General features: G+C 42.9%; 1 protein-coding gene across 8 annotated transcripts in view; it reads left to right on the top strand.

Moving 5' to 3' along the window:
- Window positions 1-24,745, top strand: part of FGGY (FGGY carbohydrate kinase domain containing) — a 416,066-nt gene that overhangs the window by 238,911 nt on the left and 152,410 nt on the right. For all 8 annotated transcript variants that reach the window (XM_082418647.1, XM_082418641.1, XM_082418642.1 and 5 more), the window contains one exon: window positions 2,260-2,363. In XM_082418647.1, the coding sequence (XP_082274773.1) occupies window positions 2,260-2,363 (104 nt within the window). The remainder of the gene's footprint in view (window positions 1-2,259; window positions 2,364-24,745) is intronic.

Genomic DNA, 24,745 nt, shown 5'->3' with positions numbered 1-24,745 from the left:
TTCAGTCACTTCTCATTTCTAAGCTTCAGTTTCCTCCTCTGTAAAATGAGGATAATAATAACACCAATCACATTCAGTGGTTGTAAGAATTAAATGAGACAGATGCAGAGAGAGAGCATGCAAATAGAGCTCAATTAAAATTATATCTAGGGTTTCTTCCTGTTCGAAAGCCTTTGTGCCCTGGATGGGGAAATTTATCACCCAGGATTTCCCAGAAAAATGTAAAGCACTCTCAAGTACATAGAAAAGAGGGAATTTAATACACAAAAATGGTGACCCAGTTATGAAGGAGCCGTGAAGGGCTATATTCCCTGTGAAGCAAGCCAGGGGTCAACAGAATGGACGCTGTTGCCACCCCCTAGCTGGAGGAACATAGGAGGAGGTTGTGTAACCAGAGGCGAGGGGCAGTGAACACAGGCCAAGTGGGAGCATTGGTGGCCCTGTCAGCAGAGCTGAAATCATGGAGGAGACGCAGCCACCTGTCACGGGGGAAGCGGGGGAGATGCACTCTGGCTCTCCAGTGCCTTCAGCCCTCAGACCTCCTGGCAGGGCTGGCCTGGTGTCTGGGAACCATGGGCTGCAGGGGCAGCCCCACGATGCCGAGCAGAGCAGGGGACTTGGTGAAAACTTCAGGTTGCTTCCATGTCTTGGCTCTTGTAAGTAGTGCTACAGTGAACATTGGGGTCCATGTATCCTTTCAGATTATGGTTTTCTCCAGATATATGGCCAGGAGTGGGATTGCTGGGTCATATGGTAGTTCTATGTTTAGTTTTTTAAAGAGCCTCCATACTGTTCTCCATAGTGGTTGTAGGCCCTGCAGTTTTTCTTGTCCCATCCTGATCCCTGCATTGAAATGCTTCATCTAGGCTTCTCCCTCCCTCCCACAGGACCGTGAGCATCCCGAGGACAGGGACTGTCGTCTTATCCTCACATTCTCAACTACTGGTACTTTCATTTTCTACTCTGTGCTGGCCACTGTGGTCGGTGCTGGGGGACTAAGCACGTGGACGAGACAGTGCCAGCTTCTTGCAGCTTTTATGATTAAAGGAGAGGCAGACGGGCTGTGGTAGTTCTGTAAGTTACCAGTGTCTTGTATGCTAGCGAAGCCCAGGGGGGACTGGGAGCTGCATCTTTCCTGGAGGAACAGGGAAGCCTCCCGAGGAAGTAACATTTGAGTTAGGAAGGAATTGGAGTTCACCTGGCAAAGAGGCTGGGGAATGGCATTTCAGGCAGAGGGCAGAGCGAATGCAAAGGTCTGGAGGTGGGAAGGAGCACTGAGGATTAGAGATGGAGAGCGGGGAGGCACAGCCCGAAGCCCATGGAGCCGGAGGGAGCTGTTCTCTCCCGCATCCGGCCTCTGTGCTCTGCCCTGATGCTTTCCACCTCCTGCCTGTGTCCTAGCTGGGAATGTTTGCATGTTTTTGGCTCCCACATCACACCCAGTATATCGTTTTATGTGTACAAAGTGCTCGTTGGATATTTGAGTAAATGACAGGCGACTCAAGGCTCTAAATGGTCTCTCTAACTCTCCCCTCGCATTTATAACTTCACTTGCCCAGCAAATATCAAGGAACACAATCTGTGTGGAGAAGCAGCCTGAGCTTATACCATTTATGGGAAACTCTCTGCCACCTGGCATTCTTTCAACAGAAACTCACTGTCAGTCACTCTATCCTTTATACCGAGAGTTCTGGGATGAGTAGTACTAAGAATGGTGAGCCAGAGATGCCGAGAAGATCCAGTCATCAAACGATTCTTTTGCCTTCGTTGAGATTGAAACGTGATGTGTTAAACCAGATTCCCTTCAGCCCTGCTACTTACTAGCAGTGTGACCTTGGATGGGTCACTGCATCCATAGGTGGGCCTTCCTTCCTCCACTGATGTGTGGGGTTAATAATATCAACTTGACAGGCTTAATATAAAATGAGACTATACATATAAACATTCAGCATGGTGCCTGGTAGTTCGAGAGCAAAAATCACTGATGGCTGTTGCTTTTATTATTCTAATTACAGTTAGTATTATTATTCCAATGTTCGAGGCTGTACACTGACGAGAGTAAAGCAAAAACAGAACATGTTTCCCTGTTCCCCTGGCAGGCCGGTTACGTTCTTTTGGTTTCTGTTTGAGACTGGCCTACACATGGAATGCTTTCTCAATGTTGTTTGGTATAAAAAAAGAGTATTTTATGTTTGTTTTAGTTTTCTTTCCTTCTTATTTTTTTTTAAGAGGATTTTGTTTTGTTTTGGTTTCTCACAGGAGTGATTGGAGCAGATGTGAGGGGGCATGGCCTCGCCTGTGAGGGACAGCCGGTGACGTCACGGCTGGCTATCATCTGTGGAACATCTTCTTGTCACATGGGGGTGAGTTTGCCCAGCAAGCGAGCGAGGGCGGGGCTACCACACTCCAGGGAGGACAGCCCAGCCCAGGAGGAGGTCTGAGCTGCTGGCCCCTCCCCGCCTCAGTTCCTTCCCTTCCTGCCCGTCCCCCCGCCCCCCGTGCTGTGTCTAGTCGAAAGCTCAGCCCTCCTTCCAATAGCCTTGCTTAGATTTGCCAGATCTTTTTCCAGGGGCCAAATTCTTAAAAAGTGTGAAAAGGGTTGAGTCTGCCTTTGACATCACCCTGGCTAGAGAGCCGAGGTGGAAGGGGTGAAATCGGATCCAGAGATGGCCAAGCCTCGCTCCCAGACGATCTGTCCCTAATGGGTAGCTGAGTCTTCTCTGCACAGGGGTGTCTATTTTCCTTGGCCGCTGAGCTCTCTCTCAATCAATATAAATCCATCTGCCTGGGAGCAGTCTGATGATGTATAGAATTAGGCTGCATATCATGACTTCAAAAGAACACTGATAAGCAATTTTCACTTTGTTAATTTTTCTTCATGAATTAGTGGAAAGGCTTTCTCCAAGATTGCAGTTAAAATTTAGTGCCTGCCCTAAAATTTATATCTTCTTTAAATGCATGAGTCTGAAAGCATTCCATTTCGATAAGTACCCATTTCTACCATATTTTTATTTAAAAGTCGTTACTCTGTTAAACTAAGATGGACGATGGACGACTCCTTGGATTTTTCCCAGATGAGTAAAATAGAGGGGAGGGTGGGGGAGGAGGAGGAAGGCAAACGGGAGAGTAGCGGGGACATGCGTAAGGATTAGAGTGGGATCTGGGATACAGCCCAGGGCAGAATCTCTACGACGATGGAGGGACTTATGTGCCATGAGAAGCTGTGTTTAGTTACCGTGGGGACCAATGAGCCTTTTGTACCATGAAATATTTTGGTTGAGTAAATATTGATACCTTTACTTATCCAGTGATCCTCTGCTTTTGTGTCCGGGGCTGTGCTAAATCCTGGGGACGTAGGGATGACATAGGACCTCCCATTGGTGAGATAGATGATGACAGGTATTACGGTACAAGGCCTCACAGGATAGATTCAGACTGAACTCGAGATACTGAGCATCTAGTATGTGCTAGACATGATGGCAGGGGTTCTCACACGTTTCATAAAGATGATGGGGCCACCCAACTGGTTTCCAGTCCCAGTTCCTCCACTTCCTAAGGATGGTCCCTCAAGCAAGGCACTTAACCCCTCTGGGCCCCAGATTCCTCATCTGTGAGATGTGGAGAGTTGTAGTACATGTCTCATAATATTGTGAGGATGGATTGAGGTGACATTGCCAGGGTTAGCTCTCCATCACTTGCACTGGTGTTGCTGGGCAGAAAGGACACAGTGGCTGCCTGGGGAGGGTCCAGGATTAGGGACAACTTCCTAAAGGGACAGTAGTGCTGGACTTCTTGCACCCCCTCCAAAAAAAATTTCCTTCTGTTTGTATCTGTGGACGAACTCTTAAATGGAACTTCTTTAAGTTTAAAAGCCCTGGCCTCTTTCTTCCCCTCAGCAGCCCTATTGTAAGGCTTGGCTGTCAACTGAAGGGAGAGATCTACGGAGGCCTAAGGCCACCTTGAACAGGAGGTGCCCACCAGGGCAGTCAGACCTTATCTCCCCCGACATGAGTCTACACTTGCTAACTTCTCTTCACTGAACACTGTTTTAAACCTTTTTAAATCATCTCCCATTTTCACAGGGACACATCTGATCTGGTTTCTCCTGTAAAGCCTAAATTTCAGGCATTTTTACCCCACTCAGTTGGGATTTATGAGCAAAAGCAAATCCATATGACTGTGAGTCTATGACATCCGCATGTCTCAGTTTCCTGGTCTCTTAATGAAAATGATGTTCGCTTGTTGTACAGCATCCATTTTACAAATTAAGCAACTAAGGCCTAGAAAAAGCCAGTAATTTTCCCAAGGTCACCAAGCTATTCAGCTGGAGCTGAAAACTCAGGTCCAGCTCTGTCTGAGTCCCAAGTGCATCCCCCTCAGTGCCTTACTGTGTTGTGCATGATTATGATGTGTCCATACAGAGGTGGAGAGAGCGTGGGCTTCAGAGTCAGACGGGTGTAGGTTTGGACATCTGCTTATGTGCTTTTTGGCCCTGTGACCTAAGGTGTGCTACTTAAGTTCTCTGAGCCTCAGATTCTTCATCCGTCACACTGAGGGTGAGGATGCCAGTCTTACAGGGCTTCTGGGTAACATGAATTATGTACATACATCCATAGTACATAGTAGACACTCAGAAATTGTGGGGATTCTTATTACACTTTCCTAGTGATATAAAAGGCTCACATGAAGCAACTGTTGGGCTTTAACGAGTTTGATGGGCAGCTGCAGTTGGTTGCAATGAATGAAGGCCATAAAATGCGAGTTTATTATGGTCGTGTTGTGCTGGAAATAAAGTCCCCACTCCCACCCCGCTTTGTACTTGGGAGTGGGAAGGGACCTTCTGGGCCAAGGGGATTAATCATCAGCTTTAATGTTATGTGGTGAGGGCGAGACTGTGGTCATGCTGGCGTCGGAAAATGCCTTTGATCTGGCTCAGGTGCTGGACACCCAGCAAGCCAACAGCAGTGACACCTCTGTGAGGTCTAGGAGAGGTGCAGGTCTGAGGAAGCGCTCCCAGGGAAACTCAAGGACCCTCTTTGTTGTGGTTCTGGCAAATAAAACCACCAACTGTCAGGGAAAATTCACCGAACAGAACACAGAGACCAGAGGGGTCTGTGGGCTTTTCAAAAAAGTGACTTCCAACTTGGTCTGAAGGATTCTCTTTCTTCCTGTCTGCTCACTGCTGATGTTTCTAATTCTGTAGGTTGATTGGGTCAAAATTCCCAGGAATATTTTGTGTCTGATCCTGGTGGCTTCTTTCTAGCTCACCCAGAATGAATGAATGAAGGAATGTAACAAGTATTGGTACTTAGGAGTTGCCTTCCTTCACATCCCTGTTACTTCTAGGAATCTGGAGAAAAAGCCTGAGGTTGAACATAAGCTTTACTAATCAGGCCTTTGATATTTTAGAAGATACGAGTGTGGGCTGCACATTTATCTTCCTCGTAGATGATTTAATTAACAAGGAAAAAAAAATACTGTTCTTTTTTTAACTGCATGAAAGCAGAGCTGCTTGTTCAGAGTTAATTACTACCAACTCACCAAAACCCAAGATCATACGCAGCAGGGGTGAGCCAGAGGTTGAAAAGTCACAGGGTCAGATGGAGCTGATCCCTGCCATCGCTCCAGCACCCCTTTTCTCAAGCTGTCAAGTCAGGTTGTAACTTGGCAACTTGTCTTTAGTCAGCATGACAGATGGAGAGGGGACCGTGGGGAGGGGGTGGGGAAGACTGAATAGGTAAGGTTTGAGCAGAACGATAGCTGGTAAGAGCTGGGAATTACATCTGCATCTTAAATCACTCAGAACTGAAGTTTTCTCAAAGTCTTAGATGACTGTAGGCATGATGGTTCTCTATCATGCAGTGGGTGTGGAATTTCTAAAATAGGCTCTTACGCTGGCTTCACCACTTACTGTGTGAGTTTAGGTAAGACACTTTATCTTTCAGTACCTCAGTGTCTTCATCTATTATATGTGGGCAGTAGTATTTACCCAGAACGTTGTTTTGAGGATTAAATGAGGTAATCTTTGTAAGCAGCTTGGCACTGTACCTAGCACCATATACCAAATATGGTATTATTGTTAAAAATGATTCATTGAAGCTAGAATGATCCATGTGACAATGGATTTGAATTAAAGACATCAGGATGAACTCAGGTTGAGCTTAATGTAGATTACAGATGGATACATATAGAAATAGTTACAGACGTGCAGGTATACAGGTTAGTAAACATACATGTATTTCCTAGCTGTGACAGCGGAGGGGGCCTAGAAACAAGGACACCCTAGCAGATAGTTGCTACAAGCACTCCTGGTGCCCAGATCTTGGTTTCTAATACCATTCTCCAATAAAAGGATCAGGGCTTCTTGGAGAAATGGTTGATCCTAGGACCAGGGCTGGAAATAGACAAGATGAGCCTAGAGTATCCTGTAGCACCAGAAAGTAGGATAGTGCTCAAAACAAAACAAAGTAACAACAAACCCCGCCTCCCCCCAACCCCACAAACTGAAGGGATTATCAGGAGCCAACCAAGGGAGCTTCCAGTGGCCAAAACTGTAACAATTTGAGCAGAATAATAAAGTGTGTTGGCGTATAACCCAAAGTATAACATAAACATTATGAGCCCATACTGATATAAATAAATGAACAGAAGAGACTAATCTATCATGCAGGAGCATTTATATAGATAGTCCCCCCTTAAGGAAGTGGAGCATAACTTCCTGTTCCTTCACAGCAAAGGAAACCACATAAACAAAATGAAAAGACAACCCACAGAATGGGAGAAAATATTTGCAAATGACATGATCGACAAGGGATTAGTCTCCGAAATTTACAAACAGCTCATGCAGCTTAATATCATCAAAACAAACCAATCAGAAAATCGGCAGAAGACCTAAATAGACATTTCTCCAAAGAAGACATACAGCTGGCCAAGAGGCACATGAAAAGATGCTCAACATCGCTGATTATTAGAGAAATGCAAATCAAAACTACAATGAGATATCACCTCACACCAGTCAAAATGGCTATCATCAAAAAAATCCACAAACAATAACTTCCTATTCCTTAAGCATGAGCTGCACATGGTGACTTCCTTTCAAAGAGGACAGTACAAAAAGGGAGAAAAAGAATAATTTTATAGTGGAGAAATCTGCCACACTAACTTCAGCCAGGTTATCAAGGTCAGCACCAACAGTGATAAGTCATGTTGATAGTATGTACTGCTGACATGGTGTGAAGAGAATGGCGCTTTATCTCTGTTATCTTCCTCGCAAAAACCCATAACCACGGTCTAATTAATCATAAGAAAAACATCAGACAAATTCCATTTGAGGGACATTCTACAAAATACCTGACTAGCACTCTTTGAAACTGTCAAGGTCATCAAAAAACAAGGAAAGTCTGAGAAATTATTACAGCCAAGAGGCGCCTAAAGAGATATGTAATGTAGCATCCTGGATGGGATCCTGGAACAGAAGAAAGCTGTTAGGTGAAAACTAAGGAAATCTGAATCAAGTAAGGTGTTTAGTTAATGATATCATTATCTTTCTTTAATTGTGACATATGAACTTAATGTAAGATATTAATGATAGACAGAACTAGGTGTAGGGTCTATGGAACTCTGTACTACCTTCCCAACTCTTCTGTAATCTAAAACTGTTGTAAAATTAAAAGTTCATTTTAAAAAATTATTCATTACATCATTCACTCATTATCAAAACATTTTCTTGTGTGTGCACGGCTAAATACTAAGGGTATTAAGGTAAATAAGATAGCGTGTCATGCCTGCCTTCATCGAGAAAGACAGACAAGAAGGAGATGACTACAGTTCAGAGTGGTAATTCCGATGGTAAGTTTAGGCCTGAATATGGAGAAGGGGACGACTCAAGCTTCCAGTAGACAGGGAAGCTTTCCTGTAGGATGTGCTATTTGTAGGACTGTAGTTTCCCCCCCACACTGGGATGCTATTCCTGCCCAGTTTCAGGCACTAGACCCTGGCCTCACCCTTCTCCTCTTTCTCTTCTGTGTCCACATCACCCACAGCAATACCAGTTTGCTCCTGGGTGGGATGTGGGTATTGCAGGTCCATTGGGAGAGCACCACAGGAAGGGAGAATGTCACAGCTAAGAAGAGTGTGGGCAGGTTTCTCTGTCTTGGACTCTTTAGCAAGTGGCATTGGCAGAGGTCACTGAGAGAGGTGAAGAGGGAAGGGAGTCCATAAGGCACAGAGAGGACCACCGTTACACCTCCCAGTGAAAGAGCTGAGCTACTGTGCATGATTCGCCAGGACTCGCTGTTGTCAGCCTCTGGGATCAGTGTTCTCAGGAGTCAGTCTCTCCATACTGAGGCTCGCCCTGGGCCCTGCAACTACATGTATGGAAAACAGACTGTATGCTAGGCATCGATTGGCAAGGAGAGGTTTGATGTGGTTCCATGAGCAGTAAGACAGCTTGTGCATTCAGGAAGCTCAGCGTAGTGTTTCTCCTGGCATTTGACGCAGGACAGTTCTACAGTGTGCTGGACAGAGGATGTTCAGCATCCCTGGTCCAGCCTCAGTCATTATAAGGAGACGTTAGCTGCTACCATCTATTGAGCACCTACAGTGTGCCAGGCACTGTGCTAAATCCTTTATGTCATGTCATCAGTTCAGCAATCCTGTGAACTGGACACCATTACTCTCCCCATTTCACAAGTGAGGAAACGGAGGCAAAGAGCAGTTAAGTGGGTCACACAGTGTGACACACAGGAAGGGGGGACGCTCGTCTGAGCCCTCTAGGGGACTGACCCTAGAGTCCTTGCTCTTCCCTTTCAGGTACACAGCTTCTCCCAAATGCCTAGAGGAGAGGGAGAGCAGACTCTATTGGAATATGGGCAGATGTTGGTGCATACATCTCACCAAAGAAAAGGTTTGAATGACAAACACCTGAGAAGATACTCAACATCATTAGTCACTAGAGAAATGCCAATTCAAACCACAGTGAGATCCACTACATGCTTGTTAGAATGGCTGACATTGTGGTGAAGATGTGGGAAAGTGGAACTTATGTGCTGCTGGTGGGAATGTGAAATGGTACAACCACCGTGGAAAATAGTTGATCAGTTTCTTACAAAGTCAATGTACACCTACCGTGTGATCCAGCTGTTCCACTCATAAAAGCATATGTCTGTACAGAAACTCATAGCAGTTTTGTCATAGCCCCAAACTGGAAACAGCCCAAATGTCTATCAACAGTGAATAGATAAAGTGTTGGTCCATTGTTAGAATGGAATACTACTAAGCAGTAAAAGGGAATGAGCTATTAATATAAGATACAACATGGATTAATCTCAAAATAATTATGCTGAGTGGGAGAAGCCAAAGAGAAAGAGTACAAACTATGTAATTCCATTTATTAAAAATTCTAGGAAATGCAAACTACTATATAATGACAGAAAGCAGAATGAGTGGTGGCCTGCAGTGGGGCAGTGGGCAGGGTAGGATTACAAATGGGCACAAGGAAACTTCTGGGGGTAATGGATATACTTACCTTGATTATAGTAATGTCTTCACTGGTGGGTGTCCTCTATGTCAAAACTTATCAAAGCAAATGTTTTAAAAATGCGCAGCTTATTGAATGCTAATTATAGCTCAGTAAAGCTTTTTTATTATTAATTAATCAATTTATTTATTTGGTTGCACCAGGTCTTAGTTGCGGCACATGGGCTCCGTAGCTGGGGCTCGCATGCGAACTCTGAGTTGCAGCACGCATATGGGATCTAGTTCTCTGACCAGGGGTCAAACCCAGGCCCTCTGCATTGGGGGCACGGAGTCTTAACCACTGCGCCACCAGGGAAGTCCCAATAAAGCTTTAAAAAAAAAAAAAAGAATACCAGAAAAAATAACAACAATAATAGTAGTGTCTGCAATCACTTATATAGTGCTTACTATATTCCAGGCACTGATTTAAATCTATCTCTAAAAATTGTTTGGTCCTCATTTAAAAAATAGTACATAGTAGGTGCTCAATAAAAATACTAGTTGTCACTTCTTTCCTTCTAACCCAAGTTAATTCTCTAGCTACTCTGACATATTTTACTGTTCTGCTCTTTCGATCCCTAGCACAGACCAATAGGTATGGTTATTTGTGTTTTAACGGTAGCAGTTTGTAACTCAGATGGAGCTGACTTGCCTAGTGTGTCCACGTTAGTGGGTCCATGTCTCCGTTGCCCCCCTTGACCCATGCTGTCCAGTTGAGAGCTGGGGCATAATAGATGCTTAGCGACCGTATGTCTGGATTGCTCCCCACCCACGGCCCTCGCTGACAAGTGTGCAAGCGCTTGGATTTTCCTAAGTCTCCTTTCACTCCTTCCCAGTCCAGTGGGGCTGTCTTTCAGCATCCGTCTCTGCTGAGTGGGGACCAACTAACTGGGAGAAGCCCCCCGTGTCTGAGGTGCTGTCAGTCTTGTTTCCCACCCCACCTTACCGGGGACACCTGCGAGTTCACTCGGCCTCTCTGGGAAGTGAGAGTCTCACTGAACAGCTTTACCTCAGTGGGGCCTGGGAGATACAAACCAGCCACACTTGCCCTCTCTTCTTTCCTCCACCACGCAGTCTTCCGGAACTCTCCATTCCCATCTATCAGCCCCCTGTGCCCTTGGGGGGAGAACAGGATCCATTGCCAGCAGCTCTTCAGGATGCACTTTGGCTCGGAGTGGATCTGCAGCCTGATCTCTGTTCTGTTGGGAAAAGAGGGTTCAGGAGCCCTAGAGTCTTGGGCTCTAACCAGAGAAAAGCCACCCTCAGACCATGCCACGTCGTTGGAGCTGCATTCTTTGGGTGATGACTGTAGCAGCTCTGTGTTTCACCCAGGCCCGAGCTAGAGCAACAAAGGATGCTGTGCATCATTCCTCACAAGGGAAATGCAAAGGCAAATGCAAACCCCAGTGAGACCCACTACACGCTTTTCAGAGTGGCTGAAGTCCGGCAAGGATGGGGAACTGGAACTCTCACACGCTTCTGCTGGGAACGTGAAATGGCACAGCCCCTTTGGAAAATAGTTGAGCAGTTTATTACAAAGAAACTCATACCTACTGTGTGATCCAGCCGTTCCACTCCCATAAAAGCTGGGCAGGACTGTCTGGTCCCATGTTTCTGGAAGCCCACCAGGAACGCAGCAAAGGCCAGGTGTAACACAAGGCCTTTCATAAGGTCAGAAACAAAAGCCTCTGATGAGAGTCTGTCAACTGGCCTGAGCTCAGCTTTCCACAAAAGACGGCAGGCAGCTTGCCTGGAAGAATGGTAGAAGCAGAGGGAAAAAACAAAATTAGCAGCAGTAACAATAGCAGCTAATGTTTACTTCATGATTATCATGGGCTAAGAAATGTGCATCTATTACTGTATCTAACCCTCATAATAACCTTATGCAGTTATCAGCATTATCCTCCCATTTTACAGGGACTGAAACTGGGTCTCAGAGAGGCAAAATACTTACCCAAGTCATATAGCTAGAAAGTCCTAGAGATAGTTTCTAACTCAGGCTGTTTGATTCCAGAGCTCACATTCTCAATTCTTTGCAGAACCATGAGACTGGGGCCATAGCATGGGTTAGTCATGCACACGGGTGTTTTGCAGAAATGGAGTGAAGTGATTACAAGGCAGATCTTTTCCAAAGGCTGGTGAGAACTGCAAAGTGAGGGCTGGATGCAGCTTGACCACAGTGTTCTCATTTTCCCTCCTTCCCAGTCTTTCAAATCTCTGCCTTTCAAGGGGCCCCCAGTCTAACGATAACAATAAAAATAAATAGCATCACTTGTCACCATCATCCCCTGGGCGGAGAGTATTTATGAGACTTTTTATTTGTCATCTTCCCTGTTTCTGTGCTGCTTTGTGGTCAAGTACCGAATTAGGCAATTTGAAGACATGTGGCTAACTTCCCAAATCACAGAGATGTTTTGTATTCGTTTGGAAGAGCATGAAATGAAAACCACATTGATTATTTTTTTTCCCCTTTTTCTATTTACCACTCATCTGCTGTATGGGTGACTGTGATACTGTGGCTGCTGAGGACGACCTAGCAGTGATGGAAGTATTTGTGCTCTTCCAGCGAATGAGTGAGGATGAAAAGGAGGCTGAGACAGCCAGGGCAGAGCCCTCGCCAAGTGTCGGCTACTGTGCCACGGGCCTCAGCACACATCAGCGCATCTGGTTTATTAAACTACATAGTCACTAACCGAACGAACTTTTTGGCCAGCCCAATGCATACATTTAGTCCAGGGGTTTCAGGATTTTTGCCTTGTTGCTTCCCCCTTGTTTTTTCATCCCCATCTCCCACTCTCCTTGTGCGCTCCACCAAGGGCCTCTTTTTTCACCTTAATTAAATTTTCATATTTTTTTGTCCCCCAGAGCCATCAGAAGTTTGGCGTAATATTCTGTTCTTCCACTTAACCAGTGTTAGAACACCAGGAGAAATAACATCTAAGAGACCAAAGATCCCAGAAGAACCCATGAGAAATTTTTTGAGCAATCAGTGCTGAAGGATTGAGGTTGAAAGTCTCTTTCTAATGAACAGTCAGTGGCTCCCTACTGCTGATAGAAATTAAAAGGTTCAGTGTGAAAACTGAGTGGACATTTTGGCCATGTTATAGATTTGAGATATATTCAGTTGAAAAAGAATGGAAGTCTTAAGTCCCGAGGAGGTGAAAGTTACTGCAGTGCTGTGATGCATTGTTTTAAACTTTTTTTACTGAAAGATAATTCACATACCATAAAATTCACCCCATGCCATGTATTTTTCAAACCTCTAGAGAACTGAGTATAGTGATGTTTGAGAAAGAGAAATTCTCAGTGCCCAGATTTTAGGTTATACTGTGGAATGATACCAGCACGGGATCTTTATTACTTACAGAGGTAACAGAAAGATACCACAAAGCAGTAAATTTCCACTTGCTTGCACTTAGGGTAGCACCTGACACATGGTATGGGTCTAGTAAATATTGGATTGATAGATGGGCAGAAGGATGGACAGAAATATACTGGGCAACCATCAAGGTTTGTTGAAGAATAAATCGTGCCATACCAGTTTGGTGTCCTTTTTTTTTTTCTTTTTTCTTTTTTCGTTTTTCGTTTTTCGATGGGTTGACAGGCTGTGTGGTGAATGAAGGGACATCCAGCATGTCAGCTCTCTGGTCTTCAGGAAGGCTTCAGGTTCTTTCTTGATGAACTGACCCTTCCCACTTGACACAGCAGCGTTGGTCCATTCAGTCACAAAATTCCGTCCACCTGAGAATTGATTTTTTTCACTGAATTATACCTTGAAGCAGGCCATAAGCAAAATCATAAAACTGATTGAAAAGTATTCGTATCATCCAATTGCCAAATTTGTGTTTGGGCCTCCAGCCATTGGTTTTAGCCTTGTGTGGAGCCAGGCAGAGACTGAGCCCTGATTCTGTTGGTTGGGGGGATGTTTAACTGGAGGGTGCTTTTGAATGATTGATCAGCCGCCCAGGAGCTGCTTGACGTAGACAAGTCACAGGCCACCCTGACTTACGTACCTGCCATCCGCCTTCACGTTAAACTCCACTGCAAGTTCCTCAGGTTTCTATGTAACTCTCAGCTGAGAGATTAGCTATGATCTTCAAAGACAGGGCTAGGGTTCTCTGGAATTAGGGAGATGGCCCACAAAAAAAAAAGAGGGAGCCCACAGAGAGGATGGCCAGTTATATTAATATATGTACACATTCTTCTGTGATGTGCAAGACCCTAATTTGCATGGACCTACTTTGACAGATTCATAGTGAAGATGGTCCTGAATACTAAGTCTGATGGCTTCACTCTCCCAATTAAAATCTCTCAGCGAGTCTCCTGAATTCTCGCTCCACCTAGGAAATCTCACGTGATCTGAGCCCTGCCCACCCCTGGCCTCATCCCCTGCTATCCCTCACTTTTCATCCTGTATTCTAGCAGGTACATCTCATATCCTTATATGAATTCCATGGGGCCAAAGTTTGAGAATAGAGAATATCCAGATTTTAGAAAGTTAATACTGTACGTCTACAGTATATTACATAACAATGCCAGTGAGATCTGGGGTAGCACCCATAATCAATCACATTTGTATTTCTGTAGTAAGACTTGCGAATATTCAGACCAAGTAGGTTAAATAGGTTCTAAAGAGCAAGATATTTATTCATTTTGCCATCCAATGAATCATCAAAAAACTTTGGTATTTGGAATGCTTTGAATTGAAGTATAGACTTCTTGAAAAGAGCCTGTGCTTTCTCACTTGGCCTTAAGACATATTTTTCTCTCTGCCTGGAGTGGCCCCATCTCCCTTCTACCTGGTGAGTATCATTACCACCAGAATCATCATCATTATTATAATTCACATTTATTGAGCACTTACTATGTTATTTGATACTCCCAGTAAACTCTGGGATGGCCCTCATTGTATTATGATCCCAAATGTTCAGATAAGGAAACTGAGACTTGGGGAGGTCACAAGGCAAGGAGGAGGTAGAACTGAGGTTGAACCAAAGCCCAGGGACCCTAGAATCTGTGTTCTTAGTCACTACAGTATCCTCAGTATGTGTCTTCCCCAAAGTTCCCCAAAGGTCAGGTGGTACTTCCATGCAACCCTTGTTTCTTTCTCCAGCATGTCTGGTGAGTTGTACCTCCTCAGAGGCCCTCAGAGTTCTTTAAGCCCAGCTCTTGGACAGCACTTACCACTCCCTGTCTTCCCCACAAGGCTGAGCTTATTGAACAGTCAGGGAAAAGCCTACTTCATGCTCTTTGACCATGGCACATAGTAGGCACTCAACACATCGTATGTTATCAAGTTCACCCAAAGAGGTGTGCTAACAGATAGCAAATAATTTGTATCCGCTGTGAGGTTAGATAGTAAACACCATCACAATTTCAAGGATAAAAAATTTGGATCTAAAAAAGAAAAAGAAATACTCGCCAAAAGAAGGCTACTCAAGTTTATGTGTGGTATGTAAAGAAGAGGAATTTGCTGGGGACAGTATTTTAGGGATGAACAAGGAACATGTTTATACTTAGGAAACAATAGCTAGGATTTATTAAATAATTACCATGTGCTAGTTTCTCCGCTAGGCAGTCTATATATAGAATATCTAATCCTCACAATAAATATGTGAGATTAATTTATGAAAGAGAAAGGTGTAGTAGCCATGTTTTAGGTCAGAATAAAGAGTAATACAAATATATTCAGATTTAACAGAAGTCAAATGTCATTAGAGGGCGGTAGCCTAAAATGACCCAATAGGGTATATTTCTCCATCCAAGAGATGATAGAATTGAGGTCAGAAAGATTACAGAGCTAGGACACGGCAGGGGAAGCCAGGTCTGGCTGGTCTCCTGTCTTTTATATTCACTCCTTGAAAACGTTAACATGGTACCGAAGTATATCCCACTATCCTACCCAGAACTGGGTCCGGTTTCGAGTTCTGCTTCTGGAAAAAGCTGCTGGAACTTGGAAGGAAGCACATAATACACAGCTATAATGTTTAAGAGAAAGTGAGCCCCACGAGCAAAGTTTGGGATGGTTAAGAGATGGACTAGTTCTGACTGCTTAAGAGAAGCCTTATGAGTTGGCTTAATTTTCTTGTTTATTAAAGTTTTTGTGATCATAAAATGACTAACTCTTTCTTGGTGCTTTAGAGTTTGTAAAATGCCTTTTGGAGTGTAATGCTTAGAATTACTAAGTGAGGCAGACAGAGCAGGTGTTTTCTTTTTTTAAATGAGGCTCAAAGAAACTGAGTGATTTGTCCAAAGTCCCACAGCTAGTAAGGGTTAGGGCCAAGACTCAGATACATATGTGAGCAAACCCCAAGCCTCTTCTGCCACGTGCTTAGTTGGTTCATCTTTGTTTACTCAAATTGAAGGATCCTGCAGTTGGGGAAAGTCTGGTTCCTCACAGGAAGGGCTCTTGATTCTGCGTTACTAGTCCCCATTGTGACTGTAAATTCTCCATTGAACTGCCAGCCAGTGGTTCTCAATTACTATGCATAAAATGTCCCTGGAAACTCCTTACAAATGCAGTTCTTCAGGTGCCACTCCCACGGGGAGTGATTCATTGAGTCTTGCTGGGAAGGAGTATTTATGAATCTGTCATTTTAACAAGTGCCCCAGTGATTCTAATCAGGAACTTTCAGAAAAATGGCTTTAAGCTCCTTCCGAGTAGCAGTTATATCTTTCCGTCACTGTTTCCTCAGTGCCTAACAGAGCGCCTTGTACATAGAAGGTACTCTAAATTTACTTCAGTGAATTACGGAGTAAATGAATGTAAAAGTAGTATAAAATGTAGTACATTAAGTTGGATGGTCAGTCAGTCCCTGCTGTTTTGGGTCACGCTTGGAGATTCCTTGAGTCTCCATCCTTTCAAAGAAAGCCTCTCTTGGTAGGCTTAGGTCTAGACAGATTGAGAAGTCAGGACTTGGAGAGAGTACCTCGTAGAATCTGCCAAAAATTAGAGATTGTAGAATTCTTATTTTCTTATGAAAAGCAGGATGAAGTGAAACCATGGGGGACCCCATTTGCAGCTCTGTGCAGACAGACTCAGAAACCAAAGCACAGACACACCAGGATGCAACAGGAAACCACAGGGGTCTAAGATCTTTCAGTGTAAATAGGAAGTCAGAGTTTACTTTTGAACACACAAGTGCCAAGTTGAAGTGCAGTGTGTAATCCACCTCTCTGCCCAGGCCTTCCTTGAGCCCAGGCACAGATGAAAAATGATGCCATCTGGGTAAAAGTGTTTTCAAATGTTTGTTCTGATCAGGGCTTGGAGCTTGCTTCTTTTGTTTGTGCTGGTGAATAACTTGGGACACAGGTGCAGTTTGGACTTGAAAGCATTAATTGCTCTCCCTGGTTTTCCCTGTAGTGATATCTGAAACTCCCGTCTTCCTCTACAAAGTAATCTTAATCCACATACGTTTATAAAGCATTTGCCATTGACAGTTGCCTTTCATATACCGCATCTGTGGACCTTTGTGTCCAGGTGCATAGTAGTGGAACGTTGGTGGACACTTAATAGGTACTCTGTGCCAATCGGGTTGACATCTGTAATCGCATTTGATTGCTACCATTGCATTGGAAACTAATAAGTAGGATACAAATGATCATCACCGTTTTGAGATAAGGAAAATGTGAGAGCGATAGAAAAGACATGGGTTTTGAAGTCAGATAGACCTATATTCACATCCAAAATACTTAAACTTTCTTATCCAGGGTGCCTTCTTTTATTCAGCCAGTTGTTCTTGAGCTTCTACTGTGTGCCAGGCACCGCAGTGAAAATGGTGAGCAAAAGTGGACACAGACCTTACAGTCTAGTGGGGAAGATGGATTCTAAGCAAACAATCACAAAAATAGGTAATTACAGACATTGATAGATGCTTTACATTCATACCCTGCTGGAGGGAGTACAAATTGTTATAATCACTTTGGAAAACAGTGAAGCGTTGTTTGAATATGCACATACCCTGCACTCTACCAATTCCATTCCTAAGTAAAAACCTGGAGAAACTATTGTACCCTTGTACCAGTGTGTACCCAGAGACAAGTACAAGAGTATTCATAGCATTATTTTTCATAATAACTCCAAATTTGAATCAACCCAAATTTCTACCAATAATAGAATGAATATACTTAATTGTGTTATATTCTTACAGTGGTATACATACTTAAATTGAAGGAACTACAGCTACATAAAACAATGTAGAGGAGTCAAACAATTTTAAGTGAAAGAAACAGGGCATGAAAGAAAATACAGAATTATTTTATTCATATAAGATTCAAAGAAACAAGAGAGTCAATACATTTTAGGAATGTATGTATAGGTGCTGAACCTAGAAAGACAAACAAGGAAATAATTTTTTTGCCATGAATATCAGGACACTGGTTACTTACATGACGGTGGGTGGGGTGCTGGTTGTTGAGGTTAAAAAAAAAAAAAACAAAAGTGCCTTCCCAGAGGGGCTTTGGAGAAGTGGCATTTACTGGTGAAGGATGGATGAGTCTTTATTATCAGTCTTTGAATTGTGCACATCTGTTTTATACACTCTTCTGTATGTATGATATGTAAGTGCTGTGAAGCGGAGGAACAACCGTGGGAACGTAAAGCCAAGTGACTGATAAAGTTTGGGTGGTCGGCTTCTGTAAGGCAGGGATGTTTGAGCTGAGATACTTTGATTAGGCAACTAAGCAGAGTCTAGTAGGGAGCAAGGAGGGTTATATGTGGCGGTGGATAAGAGGAAAGTGGTCCAGGAAGAGTACAGCAGGATAATGGGAGGGAAATTGGCAGATTGGGTGTGGGACAGGAGGGAGGCGTGACACAAGTTAAGGCTGGAGAAGCAAAAAGGGTCAGGACATGCTGGGTTTATAAGCCTTATGAAAGATGTTGGTCTTTTATCTTAAGAGAAACTGAAAGGTTTTAATCACAGTGGGTAACATAAGTAGATTTACAAAGGATCAAAATAACTACAGTTTGGAGAACAGATTGGAGAGAGACCAGAGTGGATGCTAGGAAACCAGATAGAAGGAGATTGGAGATCGGGTGAGAGATGATATCGCAGTAGCTTGTCTCAGATTATGGCGGGGGAGATGGAGAGAAGTGGATATATTTGAAAGATGGTTAGAAGGTGAAATTCATGGTACTTTTGGCAGTGAAAATGCCCAGCTTGCAGGGTGCATGCAATTGGGGCTTCCCAGGAGAAACCTTTCTGTTTAAAATGGATGTTAAGGAGACAAAAGAAACATGACATCTAAAAGCAGTGTATGATCCTGAATTGGATCCTAGACTAGAGAAACTGTTTTTCCTTTTCCTGTAAAAGACGTTTTGTGGACAACTGATGAAATTTGAATAAGGCCTATAGATTAAATAATAGAATTGTGTCCATGTTTATTTCTTGATATGATCATTGTACTAGGGTCATATAAAATAATATCCTTCTTTTTATGAAATGCATACTTAAGTATTTAGGAGTAAATGGGCATTATATCTACAACTTACTCTCAAATGGTTCAGAAAAAAATTTTTTACATACACACAATGTGTGTGTGTGTGTGTATGTGTGTGGATGCATGGATGGATAGATAGATTAGATAGATAGATAGATAGATAGATAGATAGATAGATAGATAGATAGATAGATAGATATAGATAGATATTCTTTTTCATATTCTTTTCCATTACAGGTTATTACAAGATAAGTAATATAGTTCCCTGTGCTATACAGTAGGACCTTGTTGTTTATTTTATATATAGTAGTTTGTGTCTGCTAATCCCAAACTCCTTGTTTCCCCCCGCCCCTTTGGTAACCATAAATTTGTTTTCTATGTCTGTGAGTCTGTTTCTGTTTTGTAAGTTCATTTGTATCATATTTTAGATTCCACATATGATACCATATGATATTTGTCTTCCTCTGTCTGACTTATTTCACTTAGTATGATAATCTCTAGGTCCATCCATGTTGCTGCAAATGGCATTATTTAATTCTTTTTTATGGCTGAGTAGTATTCCATTGTGTGTGTATATATATGTGTGTGTGTGTGTGTGTGTGTGTGTGTGTGTGTATCACATTTTCTTTATCCATTCATCTGTCAATGAACATTTAGTTTGCTTCCATGTCTTGACTATTGTAAATATGCACTTATTAAATTATAAAATATGCATGTATTATACACTCTCTGCATGCATGATATCTTTCACAGTAAATTTTAAACTATAGAGCCAGGTGATCTTTTGTGGTTTGGATAGTCAAGGAAGGCTTCTGTAAAGCAGTGATGTTAGAAGTGTCATATTTTGGTTAGAAAAGAAAGAGGTCCAAGCAGAAGGGACAGTATGAGCTTCATCTGTGAGATCATTATCCTCTGCAAAATTTCTTCTCTCTCTTCCCTTCTTTATACCTTTTGTTGTTGTTGTCAATTTTTGTATAATTGTGTTTGTCAGGACCTTCAGTATTATATTGAACAGTTATAATGATTAAAAAGCCATCTCATCTTGTTCCTGATATTAGAGGGGCTGTGTCTGAAATTTCTCTTGTGAATATGATATTTGCTGGAGATTTTTCAGATATATAGATATATCAGTAATTATAGATGTAGATATTCCTTTTGTGAAATTGAGACAATGATCTTACATAGCATTCAGGACAGATGATCAGTAACCCATGCTTGAATAACCACTAAAGTTGATTTTATCTGACAGTTCCCTTCCAGGGCCAGGGAACAGCATCACTATGAACGTCACAAAGGCAGGGACTGTCGACTCTCCATTGTATCCTCTGTGTCTGTCCTAGTGCCTGGGACTGAATTAGGCATTCAGTACTTAATGAATGAATGAATGGAAGATACTTAATAAGTATTTGTTGAATGAATGGGTTAAAGTTAGAAATTATTTTTTTAAGGGGAGCCAAAAACCTCGCTGCTCTCTACAGCCCCCCACACGCTGCGAACAGTCAGTGGTGCCGCCGTCCTTCCGTGCTCTCAGCACGTGGCACAGTCAGCTGGGCATTTGACGTGGGGAGGAAGAAATGAATGATTCAGTCACAGAACATTCCGTTGCTGGCTATTAGACTTTGCTCCTAATGATTCACCTTTATTTGAACTGGAGCCAGGTGGTAAAAGATGGTTTAATCAGGACAAACATAAAATACTCTCTTTAGTGGAATAATTGCTTATTTCATTTTCTCCTTAAAGTTGGCCATTCATCTCATGCCAGTGTCTTTCAATTTATGTATGTTGCCATGAAGTATTGAAAGTGATTGTTCTGAATTAAGTCAAAAGTACTTACGAAGAATTGTCTTAGTGTGTTAGCAGAGGGTTCAGAATTCCAGTATGAAATTGGAAAGTGGTTGGTAGAGTGGCAGGCTTACATCCAAAAAGATTTGAATGCCCTAGTAAGGTTATATAAAGGTTTGTTGGTGAATAACTGAGGGAAGTTGGTTGTCATAAAACAGGCAGTTAAGTAAGAATATCTTAGTAGTTTTGAATACTTTATGGTGGTTCTAATCGTATATATACTTCTCATTTTAAAGGGGGTTTCATTTAATAAGTTAGTTAAAGTAACAGCCAGTATTAGAATGTCTAGTGTCCAGAAACTGATGACTTTTTCCTGACTTGGGTCTCTGTTCAAAAAGCCTTTGATGACTCCAGAAAGTAACAGTTAATTTATGGAGCCCTAGCTAACTCTGTCCACCTCCTCTCCCACGTACACTCTCCGCTCCAGCTACCTGTAACGAGATCTTATAATGGGGGTCTTCCTTTCCTCGAGCTTTTGGAAGAGGCCCTAGAGACCAGACCACCTACGCAGGGCTTCCTAAAAGACTGTAAAACTAGTGTTAAAAGCCACCCTGAGGATATAAAACAGAAGTAGAAGTCCGAGGAAAGAAGCCAAGGTTGACTGTTGTATCTTAGATACTAAGTCAGAAAGTGAGGGCTGCTCTGGGAACGAGCTGTATGTCCACTGAAGACAAGGCAAAGGTGTGTGTGCGTCCAGCACAAGGGATCCAGCTGGGTATGTCGTAAATGGGACCCCGTCCCAAAGGAATGAGTGAGGAGCAGTTGGGTTTACCCCTGAGGTCCAGGAATGAAAGGGAGTCATGAGCAGAGCAATGGAGAGATGGAGAGGGATAGAGAGAGGGAGAGAAAGCACACGCAGGCGTACTACTGTGGGGTTATGGGGAGTCCCCAGTGGGCTGGTTGTAGTGAATCACCAGAACCGCATCATGAGAGAGTTCATTTTGGACCTGCACCCCACCCTGAGGACATGTCGGAGCCAGATCACGACCCTTTCAGTCAAGTAAGACCTCCCCGAGGCACCTGACCCGTGTAGAGCAGACTGAGCGGCAGGCAGCTGGCCAGCAGAGGGGAGGGTGGAGGAGGAAAGATAGGAGCAACCCGAACCCCACAGCCCCCTGCCCCCAGCTATGCTTCGAAGTCAGTGGTAGCCAAAGGAGAGAGACATTTTCAATTAGATGGGATGGGAGTTTTAAATATTATTGATAAAATGGAGTGTTCACATTTAATGTTGAAGGTGGACCGAGGACTTTTTATTATTTCAGGGTGTAGGAATAGTATGGCTCTGCCTGAAATTTCATTCCCGAACTAGGAAGAAGAGTTCACAGAACAAATTTTACAGGGAGTAGAGAAGTGAACAAAGCGGTTTTCCTCCTATATGCCGTAACTATGCGGGCCCTTCCATAAACTAGGACATACTCCAGGCTCTGGCCGTTCTTCCCTCTCTCTCCTACGTTGACAAATCTTTTTCTGCTTAATCATATAAGACGACAACATGCTGTAGTAGCTTCCTTCTAAAGAACTGGAGAGAGGGAGGAAAAAAAACTCTCTCAACCCCGTATCGGACTCCTGTATCCCCATTTATCTGCTGTCTTTACTTTTCTGCCCTCATCTATCACTTTTCTCTTTGTTCACACCACTCCAGCTGCACTGATTCTTTGTTGTTCATGTAAGATGGCAAGCACACCCCTGCCACAGGGCCTTTGCACTTGCTCTTACCTCTCTGCCTGTATCACTCCTAACTCCATGCTTCCCTCCCTCATTCCCTGGCAGTCTCAGTTTAATGTAACCTCATCGTTAAGGTCCACCCAGATCACCCTGTATTAAAATAACAACACTTGCCCTCATGACACTACTTAACCTCTCTTTCCTGCTTTATTTTTCTAAAAAGCCTTATCACAGCTGACAGATTATATATTTGAATTTTCCTGTATTTTTATCACCCCACTTTCCACCACACCATATAAATTCCATGAAGGCAGGACTTTGTTTTTTTTCCCAGCTATATCCCTAGACCCTTGAACAGTGCCTTGAATATGGTAGCCACTTACAAATACTTCTTGAATCAAGGAATGCTTCCTGACTTGCTTTGGCCTTTCCGTATGCTATTTCTTCAGGCAAGAAAGCTTCTCTTTCTCTTCCTTTTTTACACCTCCACCCCAATGAGCCTGCTAAAATCCTGTGCATCCTTTGAGACCCCATTTGCATACCACCTCCTCTCTACCTCTGTCCTATTCAGATGTTATCGCTCTCCCCAGAACTCTAAGCTCTCAGTTATGTTTCACTTTAATCTTCACCACTAGATCGTCCTGCTTCAGGCTCATGTTCTTTCTTGATGTTTAGGTTTCAGAGATGACTCACTCCGCAACCGCAGGTCCTTCTCATGTTGTAGAATTGCAGACTAGCTGTCTTTAAACTCCATACAACAGGATAAATCCTAAATCTAGCCTTTCTAATCCCTCAGCATTTTCCTTTCTCCTTCTCTTTCTCCTCCTCTTTCTCCTCCTCCTCCTCCTTATTTTTCCTCTTCTCTTCTTCATCATAAAGTCCCAAGCACATATATGTAGGTCATTTTCTTCAAGCTTCTTTCATTTGCTGGTCAAGGAGATAGCCCATCTCTTCCATTGATTGGCCTTCCCTGTGACCATGCTACGTAAGGAATCCTTCTCTCACTTGGCCTATAGAACAGCTGAAATGCCCCCAACCATTAGTATTATAAAGCGAAATGGTGCCTCTCAATAATGACTTTGGTAAACTGGTCATCTAATTTTTTTTCAAGTGTACAATTTGTTTATATTTACAATACCCTACAAAAATAGAAATTTAGAAACTTTAGTTTTTATTAACTTTTTTAATAATTTTAATTCATTGAGTAATTTTAACATAATTTATACATGGGGGAAATGACATTGGGTTGTTGAGCACATGAAATCATTTTCTATCTTCCCTGAAATGGTTTGGGAGATGAGGCTGGTCAGTCATTTTAGCTCTGTGCCTCCCTCGTAAGATCCCATTAAGGTTTTGACCAAGAAGATGGTAATATTTCATGATGAAACTTGGAGAAGTTAAAATTTTACAGATGAGCTTATGCTTTTTCTCACTTTTTTTTTTACTTCCTCCCTATTTTTATTCCCTGAGACCATTTGCATGAGGAGGAATTTCTTCAGAATCCCTAGTTGAGAACCACTATAATGGACAAAATTGGATCTGGAGATAAATTCTCTCACAACTTCTATGGAGTGAGATGCATTGAACAGTAGATTAAACAGCTTGTTTATATACTGTCGGTCACCAGCCTAAACAGCACCTCATCTGTAATAACTGAGCCTCCTCCCATGATTCCAGGCAAAAGTCATCACAAGTTCCTTTGTGTTACTGTAGCACTTTATTCATATGTTATGTTGTTGCACTCATTTTATTTTATAAAAATGTAGCAAATGGGTGTCTCTGCCACTAGACCTTGAGCTCCCAAGGGCTGGGACAGTGGTGCATTCATCTCTGATACTCAAGATCTAGCATGTAAGAAACGGTGAAAGCTGAAAGAATATACTGAGCTACAGTCTGCCCAGTCCCATTAATAGTCGGTGGGCATTTCTTGAGTAACTGCTATGTGCCAGGTATTTTGAAATACTGGTGATCTTTATTCCTTATAGTGACCCTAAAAAGCTTTGTTATACCTGTTACAGATGAAAGAGGGTATAAGTGATTTACCCAGCCACAGAGTCAGTCAGTAGCACACCTGGCCCTGAACTCAAGTCACTGGGAGCCAAATTCTGTGTTCTTTCTCCCTTCTTAGAGCTTAAAAGATCTTTCAGGCACCCGTTGATAATGCTTAGCTACCAACTCTATAACATCATGAAAAATATTTCTAGAACTGTGATCATCCATTCAGAGAACAGTTAAGAGACCCAGAGGGAACTTTAAAGATCATCTAATTGCGTTCTCTCATTTA

The sequence above is a fragment of the Balaenoptera physalus genome, assembly GCF_965194825.1.
Source record: "Balaenoptera physalus genome assembly, chromosome: 1".
NCBI classification, from domain to species: domain Eukaryota; kingdom Metazoa; phylum Chordata; class Mammalia; order Artiodactyla; family Balaenopteridae; genus Balaenoptera; species Balaenoptera physalus.
The sequence above is the reverse complement of the archived record's forward strand: the minus strand, read 5'-3'. Positions and strand labels throughout refer to the sequence as shown.